The following is a 12,970-nucleotide window of genomic DNA, read 5'->3' as shown; positions in this document are numbered from 1 at the left end:
TTAGAATTTTTTTGAAATAAAAAAAAGTTTTCCAAATGTGGGCTCAGCCTAAATTACGTTGCTATTTAAATGCACAACTTACAAGATAACTTACATACTTGTCTGTGAAATATATACATAGATATTGTAGAATAACAAAAAATATGATAGATTTATCTGATCTTCAGAAATATTATCTTGTTCGAGGTAACATTCATTCAGAATTCTTATGATAGAAACTCTCTTCGTTCAAATAAGAAATATCAAACATTAGTAAAAAAAATATCAAATAAAAATTTATTTTGTCTCATCATCTGTTGGAGATGGCGTCCTGTGTGGGAGTGGAACAAAGTTATATGGAACGGCGCCAACTGCATGTGATTCAATGTTGCAATCATCAAATCTACGGTTGAACTTCATGAAACCTTTAATAGAATCAGATTGCTCACCTCCACCTAAACCAACAACAGTCAATTTGCCGATGTCGATTTGGGCAGTATTGGTAAATTGTCCATCACTTCCATATGCTTTAGTCTTGCAATTGTGGCCACTTTCATTGCATGGCCCATATTTAATACCAAAACCTGGTCCAAAGTGTGGAATAACCCACCAATATCTCTCGAGTTTCTTAGTGTATTTTTCATGGTCAGTTGATAAATTCAGCTGTGATTGGCCCCAACCAATAATTGTAACATCAAGCATACCAAGAATTCCCTGATTATCAAAACCATCTGCTCCAGTTGATTTATAATAGCTTGAGTAAACACCATCCTGATAAGAGAAAAGAGTTTTGTACACAGTGATTGAAGAAGTAACTGCACCAACTTCCCAAAGATGAGATTTAATCCAGCGCCAGTTATAAAGGAAGTAGATTGGACAACCTGTTTCTGGATCACCTGGGTTGCAGCTTCCTGTGAGTGCCCAGTGACGCTTGCAGCCTGTCAAGCCTGGATAGCATCTGTTATTAGCACAGTTGGCTCTCTTGAAATCAGAGCGTGGTGCTTGCATAGATTCTTTTCTTTCTGAGTGTTCATCGCCTGGTCTGTCCCAGCTATCGAAGTCCGGAGGATGGTATGTCCAGAAGAGTTGGTATGCATTGAGTGGAGTACGTTCAATGCATGAATCGCCGAGCATGTCACAATCAAGAACGTACTGAAGAGAGAAGTTGACGAATTGACCGGCCCAACGTGAAACAGAGATTGTCATTGCAGATGTGACTGCTGGTGCCCATGAGCTGCACAACTTTGTGACATCAAAAACTGGGAATTTGACAATGCTGGTATTAGGACGGATAGATCTGCCTCCTGAAATATGACTCTGATCTGCATCTTGGTTCGAAGCATTATTCCATCCATTAAAGGCGACAACATTTGTGAGACCTGTAATGTAGTTGTTATCAACCCAGTTGAAGAATTCTTCGTTAGCACCAACTGGAACAGCTGAGCCGTGGTTTTGTGGTGGTGGGCGAACTGGTGACAAGAAACGCTTAGCATCACCAACAGTCATTTTTGCAAACTTTGGATAAAGTGTTGCCTTGAATGGTGCATTAGGATCGTTGTTAATTGCATCAACCATATCTTGTGTTATAAGAGGATCTGAATCCTTGAAAGATCGAACAAAGCACAATAATAAAAGCATGAATCGAAATTAATAGAATTAAATGTAAACTTTTTTTTTAAATAATTACTATACAAAAATCTGCTTGCAAAAGAGTTTAACCTCTATTAACTTTTGGATGTATTTATGCTAATTTTCATTCGACTTATTATAACCTTCTAGTTATTCAATTTTGAAAAATCTATAAAATTCTGTCAATATCTGTTTCAAGAAGCCTGCATTTAAAACTGTTTTTAAAATGATATATAGGAAAATATTGTTGTAAACAGAAATTCATCAAAAGTGACACCTCAGAAAAGCTAAAATATTGAATTTTTGGAACTTTTGATAGAGCACGTTTTTAAATATTAATTAAAGTAAATGTATATTTTGTAAAGATTCTTTTTAATAAAAAAATAAAATTTTGAAGAAGAACACAAAATCTTCTGAAAAATAATATCACATAAACTCATATTATTTTCTACTATATAACTATTTTATATAAAAATCAAATTCAATGATCTTAAAAGCGAAGGATAAACCTCAAAATTTACGAATATAATGAGTGGGAATATAATGCTTATCTATCATAAAAACCATATGAAATATTCCCACTCATTATATTCGTAAATTTTGAGGTTTATCCTTCGCTTTTAAGATCATTGAATTTGATTTTTATATAAAATAGTTATATGTTAGAAAATAATATGAGTTTATGTGATATTATTTTTCAGAAGATTTCATTCTATATGCCTATGAAAAGTACTCTCAAAACTAACTTTTTCCTAATTATAATTAAATCTAGAATATTGTATTATGCTTAGTATTATTTCATTTTTCTCATTCAATTTAGAATTTACAAATGTCAAAAAATTGAGAGCTGTCACTTTTGATGAATTTCTGTTTATTACAATATAATATCAGAAATCAATTATTGTAAAGACGAAAAATTAAATCATGAGGAGCTTCAAATATTAGTTTACAACTATTTAATTTTTCAAACAATTCAAAATTGAATTAAAGTGTAAAGACAGAAAATTTGATGTAATGGTCCAACCCACGTTATTGGAATTGATAGTGTCTACTACACCTATATTTGAGACATAAGCCTCACCTATGAAGAATTGAAAATCATGTTATAGGGGCATAAGTGCACATTTAAATAATTTTTTGACAAAAGAAGTTCAAATCATAGATTGTTTGAAGGTCTGATATAATACTATGACTTGATATTGCATAATCATATAAAATAATAACAAGCATATCATATGATTTATTGATCTGCAGTATGAAAATATATATTTGATCAAAAATAATTTGGGGCCTCAGGTGGTTTCGATAACCTAATAATCATAAACATCGATTTTACTTAGTTTAAATATGATATTTAATATTTTTAGATAGTTTTCGATTATCTTACTCCCATATCTTTTCCCACCATTTGCCCACATGCAAGCATAAGATTAGTAAATAGATAGAGAAAATTAAAATACTCTGATTCTCTGTGAATATTTTAGTTATTAAATGAATTTTCGCTAAAATTGTTTTGAGTTTTTATTAATTTTATGCTACTGATGCTCTTGTAAAATGGATAATAGCTGATGAGATGTAAATTTGAAATTATATATTATAATTATATATTGAATGAAATTTAAATATTGATCTTGCAAAAGTTTACAATACTTGTGGAATTATATAAGCAGCAAGAATTGCAACGCCAAACATACTCTTGCAAATAATACATTTTACAACAAATTTACAAATTTAAATATTTACGACTTTTGTGATTTGATCAAAATTAAACGCATCAAAATTATTGTTTATTCATTTATGTTGTCTCATCATCTGTTGGAGATGGTGTTCTGTGTGGAAGTGGAACAAAGTTGTATGGAACAGCACCAACTGCATGTGATTCAATGTTGCAGTCATCAAATCTACGGTTGAACTTTATGAAACCTTTAACTGAATCAGATTGTACACCACCACCATAACCAGCAATATTTAATGTATCAATTCTGATTTGATCGTCTTTCGTTGTAACTTTAGTTTTTCCACTTTCTGCAACAAGTGCCCTATCTACGCATTTGTGTGAATTGACATCACATGGATCATATTTCACACCAAATTTAACTCCAAAGTGTGGAATAACCCACCAATATCTTTGGAGTTCCTTAGTGTAAAGTTCATTGTTAGTGGATAAATTCAACTCTTTTTGGCCCCATCCAATAATTGTAACATCAAGCATACCAAGAATTCCCTGATTATCAAAACCATCTCCTCCAGCTGATTTATAATAGCTTGAGTAAACACCATCCTGATAAGAGAAAAGAGTTTGGTAAACAGTGATTGAAGAAGTAACTGCACCAACTTCCCAAAGATGAGATTTAATCCAGCGCCAGTTATAAAGGAAGTAGATTGGGCAACCTGTTTCTGGATCACCTGGGTTGCAGCTTCCTGTGAGTGCCCAGTGACGCTTGCAGCCTGTCAAGCCTGGATAGCATCTGTTATTAGCACAGTTGGCTCTCTTGAAATCAGAGCGTGGTGCTTGCATAGATTCTTTTCTTTCTGAGTGTTCATCGCCTGGTCTGTCCCAGCTATCGAAGTCCGGAGGATGGTATGTCCAGAAGAGTTGGTATGCATTGAGTGGAGTACGTTCAATGCATGAATCGCCGAGCATGTCACAATCAAGAACGTACTGAAGAGAGAAGTTGACGAATTGACCGGCCCAACGTGAAACAGAGATTGTCATTGCAGATGTGACTGCTGGTGCCCATGAGCTGCACAACTTTGTGACATCAAAAACTGGGAATTTGACAATGCTGGTATTAGGACGGATAGATCTGCCTCCTGAAATATGACTCTGATCTGCATCTTGGTTCGAAGCATTATTCCATCCATTAAAGGCGACAACATTTGTGAGACCTGTAATGTAGTTGTTATCAACCCAGTTGAAGAATTCTTCGTTAGCACCAACTGGAACAGCTGAGCCGTGGTTTTGTGGTGGTGGGCGAACTGGTGACAAGAAACGCTTAGCATCACCAACAGTCATTTTTGCAAACTTTGGATAAAGTGTTGCCTTGAATGGTGCATTAGGATCGTTGTTAATTGCATCAACCATATCTTGTGTTATAAGAGGATCTGAATCCTTGAAAGATCGAGCAAAGCAAGTTAGCAAAAACATTTATAAGAATGACTTTTGAATGTGGCGGTTAATGATGTAAAATTTAACAGAATTTTTCTTTTCCTTGATTTTGTTTAATTCATTATAAGTATCATCATAATGAATAAGATATTATAAGGGTTTCGTTTTGCTAAAATTGTCACTTTTATAGCATATTTGTTTTTGGATGTTTTGCGAAACCAAAAAAAAACTATGATATACAATGTGTGTGTAAAGAAAATACTTTATTTACTAGTTAAAAAATCATTTGGTATTGATCAAGTTATTTTTTCTGGATAAGATATTATATGGATAATTGGATAGAAAATACAATTATATAATCTTGTACCTGGTTTAATTAAGCTAATTGTCATCAGAAACTTGTAATTTTTATGAATTTCAGATTTTCTTTTCATTACTGCTTTTCTTAATAGGTCAAGTTCTTATTTACGTTATAAAGTATGATATTTACAAATATCAAGTTATCATGTTTTTTGAGAAATTATGAGAAACAAACAAAAATGAAAAAGATAGGAATAGCAATGAATAGTGATGCGGGTATAGAAAATGTAAGAGATATGAATGCAAAGCAATCAGTATTTAGGACATTGACCATAGATTTCGAAAAAAAAAATGCTGCATATTGAGCGAAAACTATGATTATATATAAGCTGTCATTTAAAGCATAATGAACTATTCCCTTTTTCATTTAATCGAATAAGATAGTAAAGATTTTTGAATTAGCTAGAAACTGATGAGATGTTTTCACAAATCAGATTTTTAATCTCTATAATGCATAATTCACTCAATATCTCAATTTTGATATTGCGAGATATTTTTGCTATCGGTTTCGCAATTTTGACACAATAGCAAGAGGGTTCTATAAGCATTATTATCAACGTAGAATCTGAATATCATATCAGAAAATGTCGCAAATCTGACATTTACCCGACCAAATAGCAAAAATAATTGAATACTTTTCGCAAAAACTTTAAAAATCGATAAAAATATGAAATATAGATATTAAAGAGACTTTTTATATAATATTCATAAAGATTTTCCAAAAATATGATACCGCAAAATTAAAAAAGTGACGTCTTGAGTGGAGTCAAAGGTCGAAATTGCTAGCTAAATGTTTTTTAGCGAAATTGCGTATTGTACGTTTTTTTCGCAAAACGAAACCCTTAGATATTATAAAAGAGAATTGCGATTAAGTTGTTCTCAAAATTTATTTGCTCGATTAGCTAAATTTTGAAATTATGCATAAAATATTTAGTATATAATAATATCAGATAAAAATCCAACGGTTATTCAAACGATAAAGTGTTGCATTCAATTCGAATATACTCATTTTTCAATACTCAAAAATTTTAGATTAACTAAAATTGTGCTTGGATTATAATTTTTAGAGAAATGACAACGGTTTTTTCATTTTTTTTTAATCCTTTTATCTATTCCTACTTAAAGATATATTGATCAACAGTCTAGAGCAGCAGCTTGTTGTGCTTCGAGATTCTAAATTTGATTGTGTCGATTATCATACCGAAATTTTATTCAATTAAAGATACAGTTAGCGAAATATGTTGTAAACAACGGAAAAAGTTGTAAACAACGGAAAAAGTTGTAAACAACTTTATTAAAACAAGAAAGACGCACACATTAATGAAGATATATATGAAATATATGAAATATATTTATCAAGATAGAATCCATTTAAAGCTTAATTTGCAAACTCTATTTCATAATAAATTTTCACATTCCATGAGCAAATCAAGTGTTCGATCTATAACTTATGAAAAGTCTTAAGAATTTTAATATATCCAAGTAAAATTGGATCCCACCTTGAGAAATAAAATTTTTTCTTTGCAGCAAATAAATAACTTTATAAATTTTTTTATAATATAACGTTTAGGGAAAATAAGCTTATTTACCAGGCCAATCATCCCCTCAATTTTGAGAGTTTCTGACGCGGTTTTGCCGTCATTTGCCTTTGCCATGCAGAATGATAGTAATGGAGTAATATTTTTTATGCTGGATATAGATTTGTTATAGCATATAGTATTTATTTTTCTAGTTGAGGGATTATAATTCCATATAGCGCTCATGAAATTAAAAAAATTTATAAGGATGTCAATTCGGAAAATTGTTTCCATTTTAGGAGAATATAATTTTCCTTTTCGAAAATTTAAAAAGTGAGACGCGCAGGATTCGAACTTCTTTAAAAGTTGATTTAAATATATTCTAGTGTGGATTCTAAGGATAATATCATATTTAAAATAAGAATATACTAGTTTAGGTGGTATAATTTTTTTCGATAAATTTGAGAGCATGTACGTTTAGGGCATCAAAAGTGTCAATTCGCTCAGCGAAAGCTGAGCTAGCTTCGTTCTCGAAAGAATAGGGAAGGAGTGAAAGAGAGTGATACAGATGTTGACACATTCATATCATTTCAACAAATTTTGATCAAATTGAAATGCAATGAAATTCAATTCACTTCATATCCTTCAGTCAGTACATTGACATCCTTCTACATCACAATGATAACTCGTGCATCAATAGTTCTACAACTAACTCAGAAAAAACAAGATTTTTCCTTCCAGCTTACAGCTTTTAAAAAGTTTCGATGATAAAAATCACTCTACTCTTGTTTATCGATATGTTGTGATAGTAGGTAAACGTATTCTTATCGATATTAATAAAAATATTTTTACGAAAATCTGAACCAATTACAGAGTTATTCATAAAGTTTATGATAACGGTAATTACTTCATCTTTGTTTTATATTTGAATAAACAATTTAATTTAATTTGCATAATTTTTTTTAGTTGAAAGACAGGAAACTTAGTTGAGTTTGTATTATTTTTATCGTTTAATTCATTGTATATGTGAGTGATCCAGATATTTAAGATATTTAGAAAAAATTTATTAATTTGATTAACAAATTTTAATCAAAATAGCAAAAATCTATTTGATAGCTGTAAGCAAATAATAATTTCTATTTCAACCAAAATCATTAATTTTCATCTAAAGGTATAAAATTGTCAATTTTATGAGAATAAATTTAAAATCTCATGAAATATAAAGGAGAGTAATATTTTTCAATTTTCTTTTTTTCTTTCTCTCAAATATTTTCTATTGGGAATTTTCTTGTTATCAAAAAATAATTTTAATATTTGTTTATTTCATTACATACAATAAAATTTTAAAAACTCTATTTCTTCACAAGAAAATTTTTTTCCTTCATATGAAGAAACATTTTGTTCTCCATTTGATGCTGAGTCTAAATCTCGATTTTTGAATTTTCTTCTTTCCAAATTTCTTTTTTCCAAATTAGAAGTTTAATTCAAATTTTCAATAGTTTATATATTTTCTCAAACCGTCTTAGATTTTCTCACTTTTTAGGGATTTTCTCTCAAAATATACAAAAATAGTAATACCAATACATGTGTCTAATATACTTTAAAACCATCGTGATAAAATTCAAAAACGAAGAGTTCTTCTCTCCAAATTTTTTTCAAAATCAAAAAAATGAGATAAAAAAATATGTTTGGAAAATTCATTTTTAGCATTTTAGGAATTTTCTCACTTTTCTTCCAAATTGACATCCTTAAAATTTATCTTGGATATCGATTTGTTATTGTATATATAACATATTTTTGAGGGTTTTATTTTCTTTCACATTTTTCCCTTTTTACCCCTATCGTTTTCATTTTTTAGGTAGGACACGGGCTTCACAGTCAGCTTCTCAGTGCTTGCTCACAGAAAGAGTCGAATGCTAATTCTTACAAGGGTTTTAAATAGCCGATAAAATTCACTCAGATTGCATTTCTTTTGAATTATAAGCAAAAAATTCAAATCACAACGCAGATATGGCTTTACAATAAGAAACTAATATTCAGTACCTCCAAGTCAGATGATCTCGAGCTGATACCAATGAAAATAAACTAGTTTCATCATATTATAAATATAATTGTTTTATTACTAATTTTTGTATAAAAATTGTAAAGAAAAGGGAAAATAAATAGTTTATTTAATATTAACTTCATAAAACTTTTTTATATGAATGGAAAAAAAATATCATAGAAGTTGCTTAATAATGATTAAATATGATATAACATACTATCCTGAATCTATATTAATGATTATGTATCATTACCATAGTAAAAAGTGACTGGCATCTGCCAATTTTGAAAGACCAAATTGAGGGGAAGATTGGCCGGGTAAATAAGGCTTATTTTCCATAAACGTTATACTAATATCGTATATTTTTGAAAATTTGTTCCTCACTTCATGATAGTGTCTTCTTTTCAATAGTAAAATAATATAACATGAAAGTCTCATCAAGAAGCCATACCAGTCATGTTGATTCCAAGAAATAAAATCCTTTTTACATATTATTGGAAAGAACGAGTAAGGGTTTCGTTTTGCTAAAATTGTCACTTTTATAGCATATTTGTTTTTGGATGTTTTGCGAAACCAAAAAAAAACTATGATATACAATGTGTGTGTAAAGAAAATACTTTATTTACTAGTTAAAAAATCATTTGGTATTGATCAAGTTGGGCGCGTAAAGGTTTGGCGTCCTAAGGCGTCCTGATGTAAACTATTCAATTTTTGAGAAGTTTACACTATAATTGAATAGTTTATGGCGTCCTGAGAGGAGATTTCAATGGGTATGGCGTCCTAAAAAATAGAAGAAAATGATTTTTTCTCGATTTTTCTAGAAATTGAATTTTTTAAAAAAGAAAAAAATCAAAACGTATACATTCAAGAAAGACTATAAATGAAGATTTTTCTATTTTTTTTCATTCTAAAAAAATCTTTTTTTGGATAATTTTTTTTTAATAAATATGTAAGAAAGATTGAAGAAAAAGTAAATTTACTTTAAGAAAATTCGTTTTACATGATGTAAGACCCATAACAACTATAAATATTCAATTATTTAAAATAAAAAAAGAAAAACAGATTAAATGTATCTCACATCAAAATCCATTGACCGAAGGATGTTAAGTTTCTGTTTTTAAAAGTTGATATTTTTTTTTAATTTTAAGAAAATTAATAGCATGTTATTAGACAATAGGAGTGTAATGATATTGACTAAACAGAAATGAGAGAATAGAGATATAATTTTGATAAGCAATATTGCGAACAAATTCTGAAGTAAAATCGCGATCAATAATTGAAAATTACGATCATGTACTGAAAAATGACGATCGAATTGAATGAATAGAATTATATCTAAGAAAAAATAAATTGTATTTAGAAGATGAACAAAGAAAGGTGTATGCTAAAAATCATTTAACAATAAATGGAAATAAAACGAAATTGTTAAAAGAAAAAAATGAAAATTGTTAAATAATATATTATTTTTTAGTCATAAGAATAAAAATATAGTAGTTATAAAAGGAATTAGACTTCATATATCAATTCTTTTTCTCTGTAGATGTGGAACGTTTGCTTTTCGATCTCTTTCGATGAACTTGAAAATATAAGTTATTATCGCTGAGAATCCTTTCCGAAATAGGAGCTTTACGTTTAGGAGGATTGTCGGATGAATTTTGTTTTTTATTGTTTGATTTTGTTGTTATGGAAGATTTTTTTTATTTTTTTCAGAATTTTGCTTGCTATTAACTGAAACTTGTTTTGACGGCCCAACAATAGCATTTGTAGTAGGAAGAATTCCCAATAACGAGCGCATTTTCGATAATTGTTTTTCAATATGATCAAGAAGGTCCAGCTTATGTTCTAGATTACTAGACATTTGATTTGTAGAAGGATGGTTTTGATTTTCTGGTTCTAAATCTGTAGAGTCTGCAATATTTGAATTTTCGGAGCGAATTGGAGCATCTGAACCTTGATTTGTATCGGCTTGCTCAAAATTAGTTTGAATTGGAGTGGATGAATTAAAATCTGGATGATTTAATGTTTCATTAAATAATGCCATAATTTTTTCTCTTTTTTCATTAATAAACTTAGTGATCATTGTATCTTTATCTGTTAGATCGATCGATTTGAGTATATCTGCATCATGAACTGGAATATTTTCGAACAATGAACTCGATTCTATGGAACCATATGGAGAAATCTCGTTCTGAGCCAAAGAAAGATCACTTACGTTGTATTGTTTGATAGAAAAAATTGTTTTCTCAAGTTCTTTTTGAAAGCAGTCAAGAATATAATTTTTGTAGCTATCAGTGATAACGGTTTTTATATGGCGCTCGATCTTCTGGTTATTTTTGATGGCGTTATATTTATCTAATTGGATTTGAGATATCTTCTTAATAGCTTCATAAATGTTTGGATGTTTTAACGAAGAAAATTCTGAATGCATACTCTCGAGGCAATCATTAGTGAATATTGCAGTTGCATTATTATATTGAGATATTAAATTGTAGTGCGGCAACCAAACTTTGTTGAAATAATCAATATAATCTTTGATCGAATCAACTTTATTTTGATTAATTATATGCATTGTAAGTACAAATTCTTCATGAGACATGAATGGAGTAATAGAATATAGCTTAAATAAAGAATTTTGTAAAGTATTGAAATTTTTTGTATAAAGTGCTACAAGTTTCCTGTGTAAAGCTTGTTTGAAATGAAATAGGCATCCAATTATACGGACTTTAGGGAAAATTTGTTGAAGTGCCTCTATCATTCCCTTTTCAAAATCACAATGAATTTGAATTAGCTTTGAAAATTGAATACCCTTGACAGTAAAAATATATTCAAATGCCTTCTTATAAGATTCAAATGTGCGGTTTTTCATGAATATAAATAAAAGTGGTAGATATTGATTTGTTGAAGGTTCACAAATCATAATTGTTAGCATCTGTCCTTTTTGAAAATGTTTTGGTGTAATTTTAAAAGTTCCATCGCAAAATAAATCTGTGGCTTCTTTTGCAAATTGAATTGCCTTCTCAAAACCAAAAAACATCGTCTCACAATTTGCTTGAAAATCATGGCCAATGAAAAACTGCTCGCCATTTATTAAACAAAAATTAGCAATTTCATCGTCTGTAATTTTTTCTCCAACAGAAAATTTTCTGGACTTATTATAAACTTCCCTGACCAATGAATCTTTAATTAATGGGTTTTCATCAGTACCAACAGCAAGTTCTGTCATAAATTTTTTAATCTGCTGAAAAGTGCCGTTGTCTTCAGAAAATTTTGCCATTGCCTTATTGTATATTTCTGTCAGAGTCATTGATTTATGAAGATCATTTTTTTCATTTTGTAACTTTTTAAATTGTCTGCATTCGGGTATATGTTCCTTTTGTAAATCTTCGGAAACTGAACTGTTCTCAATTTTAACTAAATAACGTGCTTGACAAGAATGATCGATGCAACGGTAGTAACGTTCAATATTATTTGAATTAATAATATTTGTATGATCATGCGAATAAAGCATATCTTTGCGAACAATTGTATCAGGATATTTTCCAGTAACTGCGGGAATATTTTTAACTGCAATATAACTAAAATATCTTCTGACAGCTTTAGATTCATTTTCGGCGTATTTAATATTAAAATATTGAAGAACTTGTTTGATTATATTCGTTTTTTCATGTCTCGATGTTGATTTTTGGTATTTATCAGATTGTTCCCTGATAAATATTTTATTTTCGTCTGTAAAGTTTGCTCTTTTTTGATTAAATATATATGATTTTCCCATTAAAAAATGAAATGATGCAAAATTTACGAAAACCGTTCGAAAATTGAATCAAAAATGAAAAGTAATACTTAAATAAGTAATTCTTTGAGATATTGGTCTTAGATTGAATGTAGCGTCATTCTTATATAGAATATATATTCATATCATCGGAAATATGATAAAAAGCATATAATAAATGTCAAAAAAGTGAACAAATAAGCAAAGATATTTTTTAAAAAACAATGAAAAGTAATACTTAAATAAGTAATTCTTTGAGATATTGGTCTTAGATTGAATGTAGCGTCATTCTTATATAGAATATATATTCATATCATCGGAAATATGATAAAAAGCATATAATAAATGTCAAAAAAGTGAACAAATAAGCAAAGATATTTTTTAAAAAAACAATGAAAAGTAATACTTAAATGAGGAATTCTTTGAGATATTGGTCTTAGATTGAATGTAGCGTCATTCTTATATAGAATATATATTCATATCATCGGAAATATGATAAAAAGCATATAATAAATGTCAAAAAAGTGAATAAATAAGCAAAGATATTTTTTAAAAAAACAATG

At 29.4% G+C, this 12,970-nt stretch overlaps 4 protein-coding genes across 4 annotated transcripts, besides 3 other annotated features; all 4 read right to left on the bottom strand.

The window, feature by feature from the left end:
- Positions 1-256: 256 nt before the first annotated feature.
- On the bottom strand, positions 257-1,635 carry TVAGG3_0579270 (cysteine proteinases family; the record flags this gene model as incomplete). The annotated part of the gene is made up of 1 exon (XM_001319283.2): positions 277-1,617. The coding sequence occupies one exon, from the start codon at positions 1,615-1,617 to the stop codon at positions 277-279; it is 1,341 nt and encodes a 446-aa protein (XP_001319318.1).
- Positions 1,636-1,853: 218 nt separating this feature from the next.
- Positions 1,854-1,891: a mobile genetic element.
- Positions 1,892-2,448: 557 nt separating this feature from the next.
- Positions 2,449-2,485: a mobile genetic element.
- Positions 2,486-3,349: 864 nt separating this feature from the next.
- TVAGG3_0579240 (cysteine proteinases family) lies at positions 3,350-4,773 on the bottom strand (the record flags this gene model as incomplete). The annotated part of the gene is made up of 1 exon (XM_001319282.1): positions 3,404-4,756. The coding sequence occupies one exon, from the start codon at positions 4,754-4,756 to the stop codon at positions 3,404-3,406; it is 1,353 nt and encodes a 450-aa protein (XP_001319317.1).
- Positions 4,774-9,296: 4,523 nt separating this feature from the next.
- Positions 9,297-12,970: part of a mobile genetic element that runs on past the window's edge.
- Positions 10,320-11,066, bottom strand: TVAGG3_0579230 (MULE transposase domain-containing protein; the record flags this gene model as incomplete). Its single annotated transcript, XM_051239111.1, has 1 exon — positions 10,320-11,066. One exon carries the CDS (start codon positions 11,064-11,066, stop codon positions 10,320-10,322), a length of 747 nt encoding a protein of 248 aa, XP_051096935.1.
- Positions 11,357-12,410, bottom strand: TVAGG3_0579220 (MULE transposase domain-containing protein; the record flags this gene model as incomplete). The annotated part of the gene is made up of 1 exon (XM_051239110.1): positions 11,357-12,410. A coding segment is annotated over one exon (1,054 nt), but the record flags the coding sequence as incomplete, so codon positions are not given.

Source organism: Trichomonas vaginalis, chromosome II (genome assembly GCF_026262505.1).
Source record: "Trichomonas vaginalis G3 chromosome II, whole genome shotgun sequence".
In the NCBI taxonomy this organism is placed as follows: Eukaryota; Parabasalia; order Trichomonadida; family Trichomonadidae; genus Trichomonas; species Trichomonas vaginalis.
Note: the sequence above shows the minus strand (reverse complement) of the source record. Positions and strands in the feature narration are given on the sequence as shown.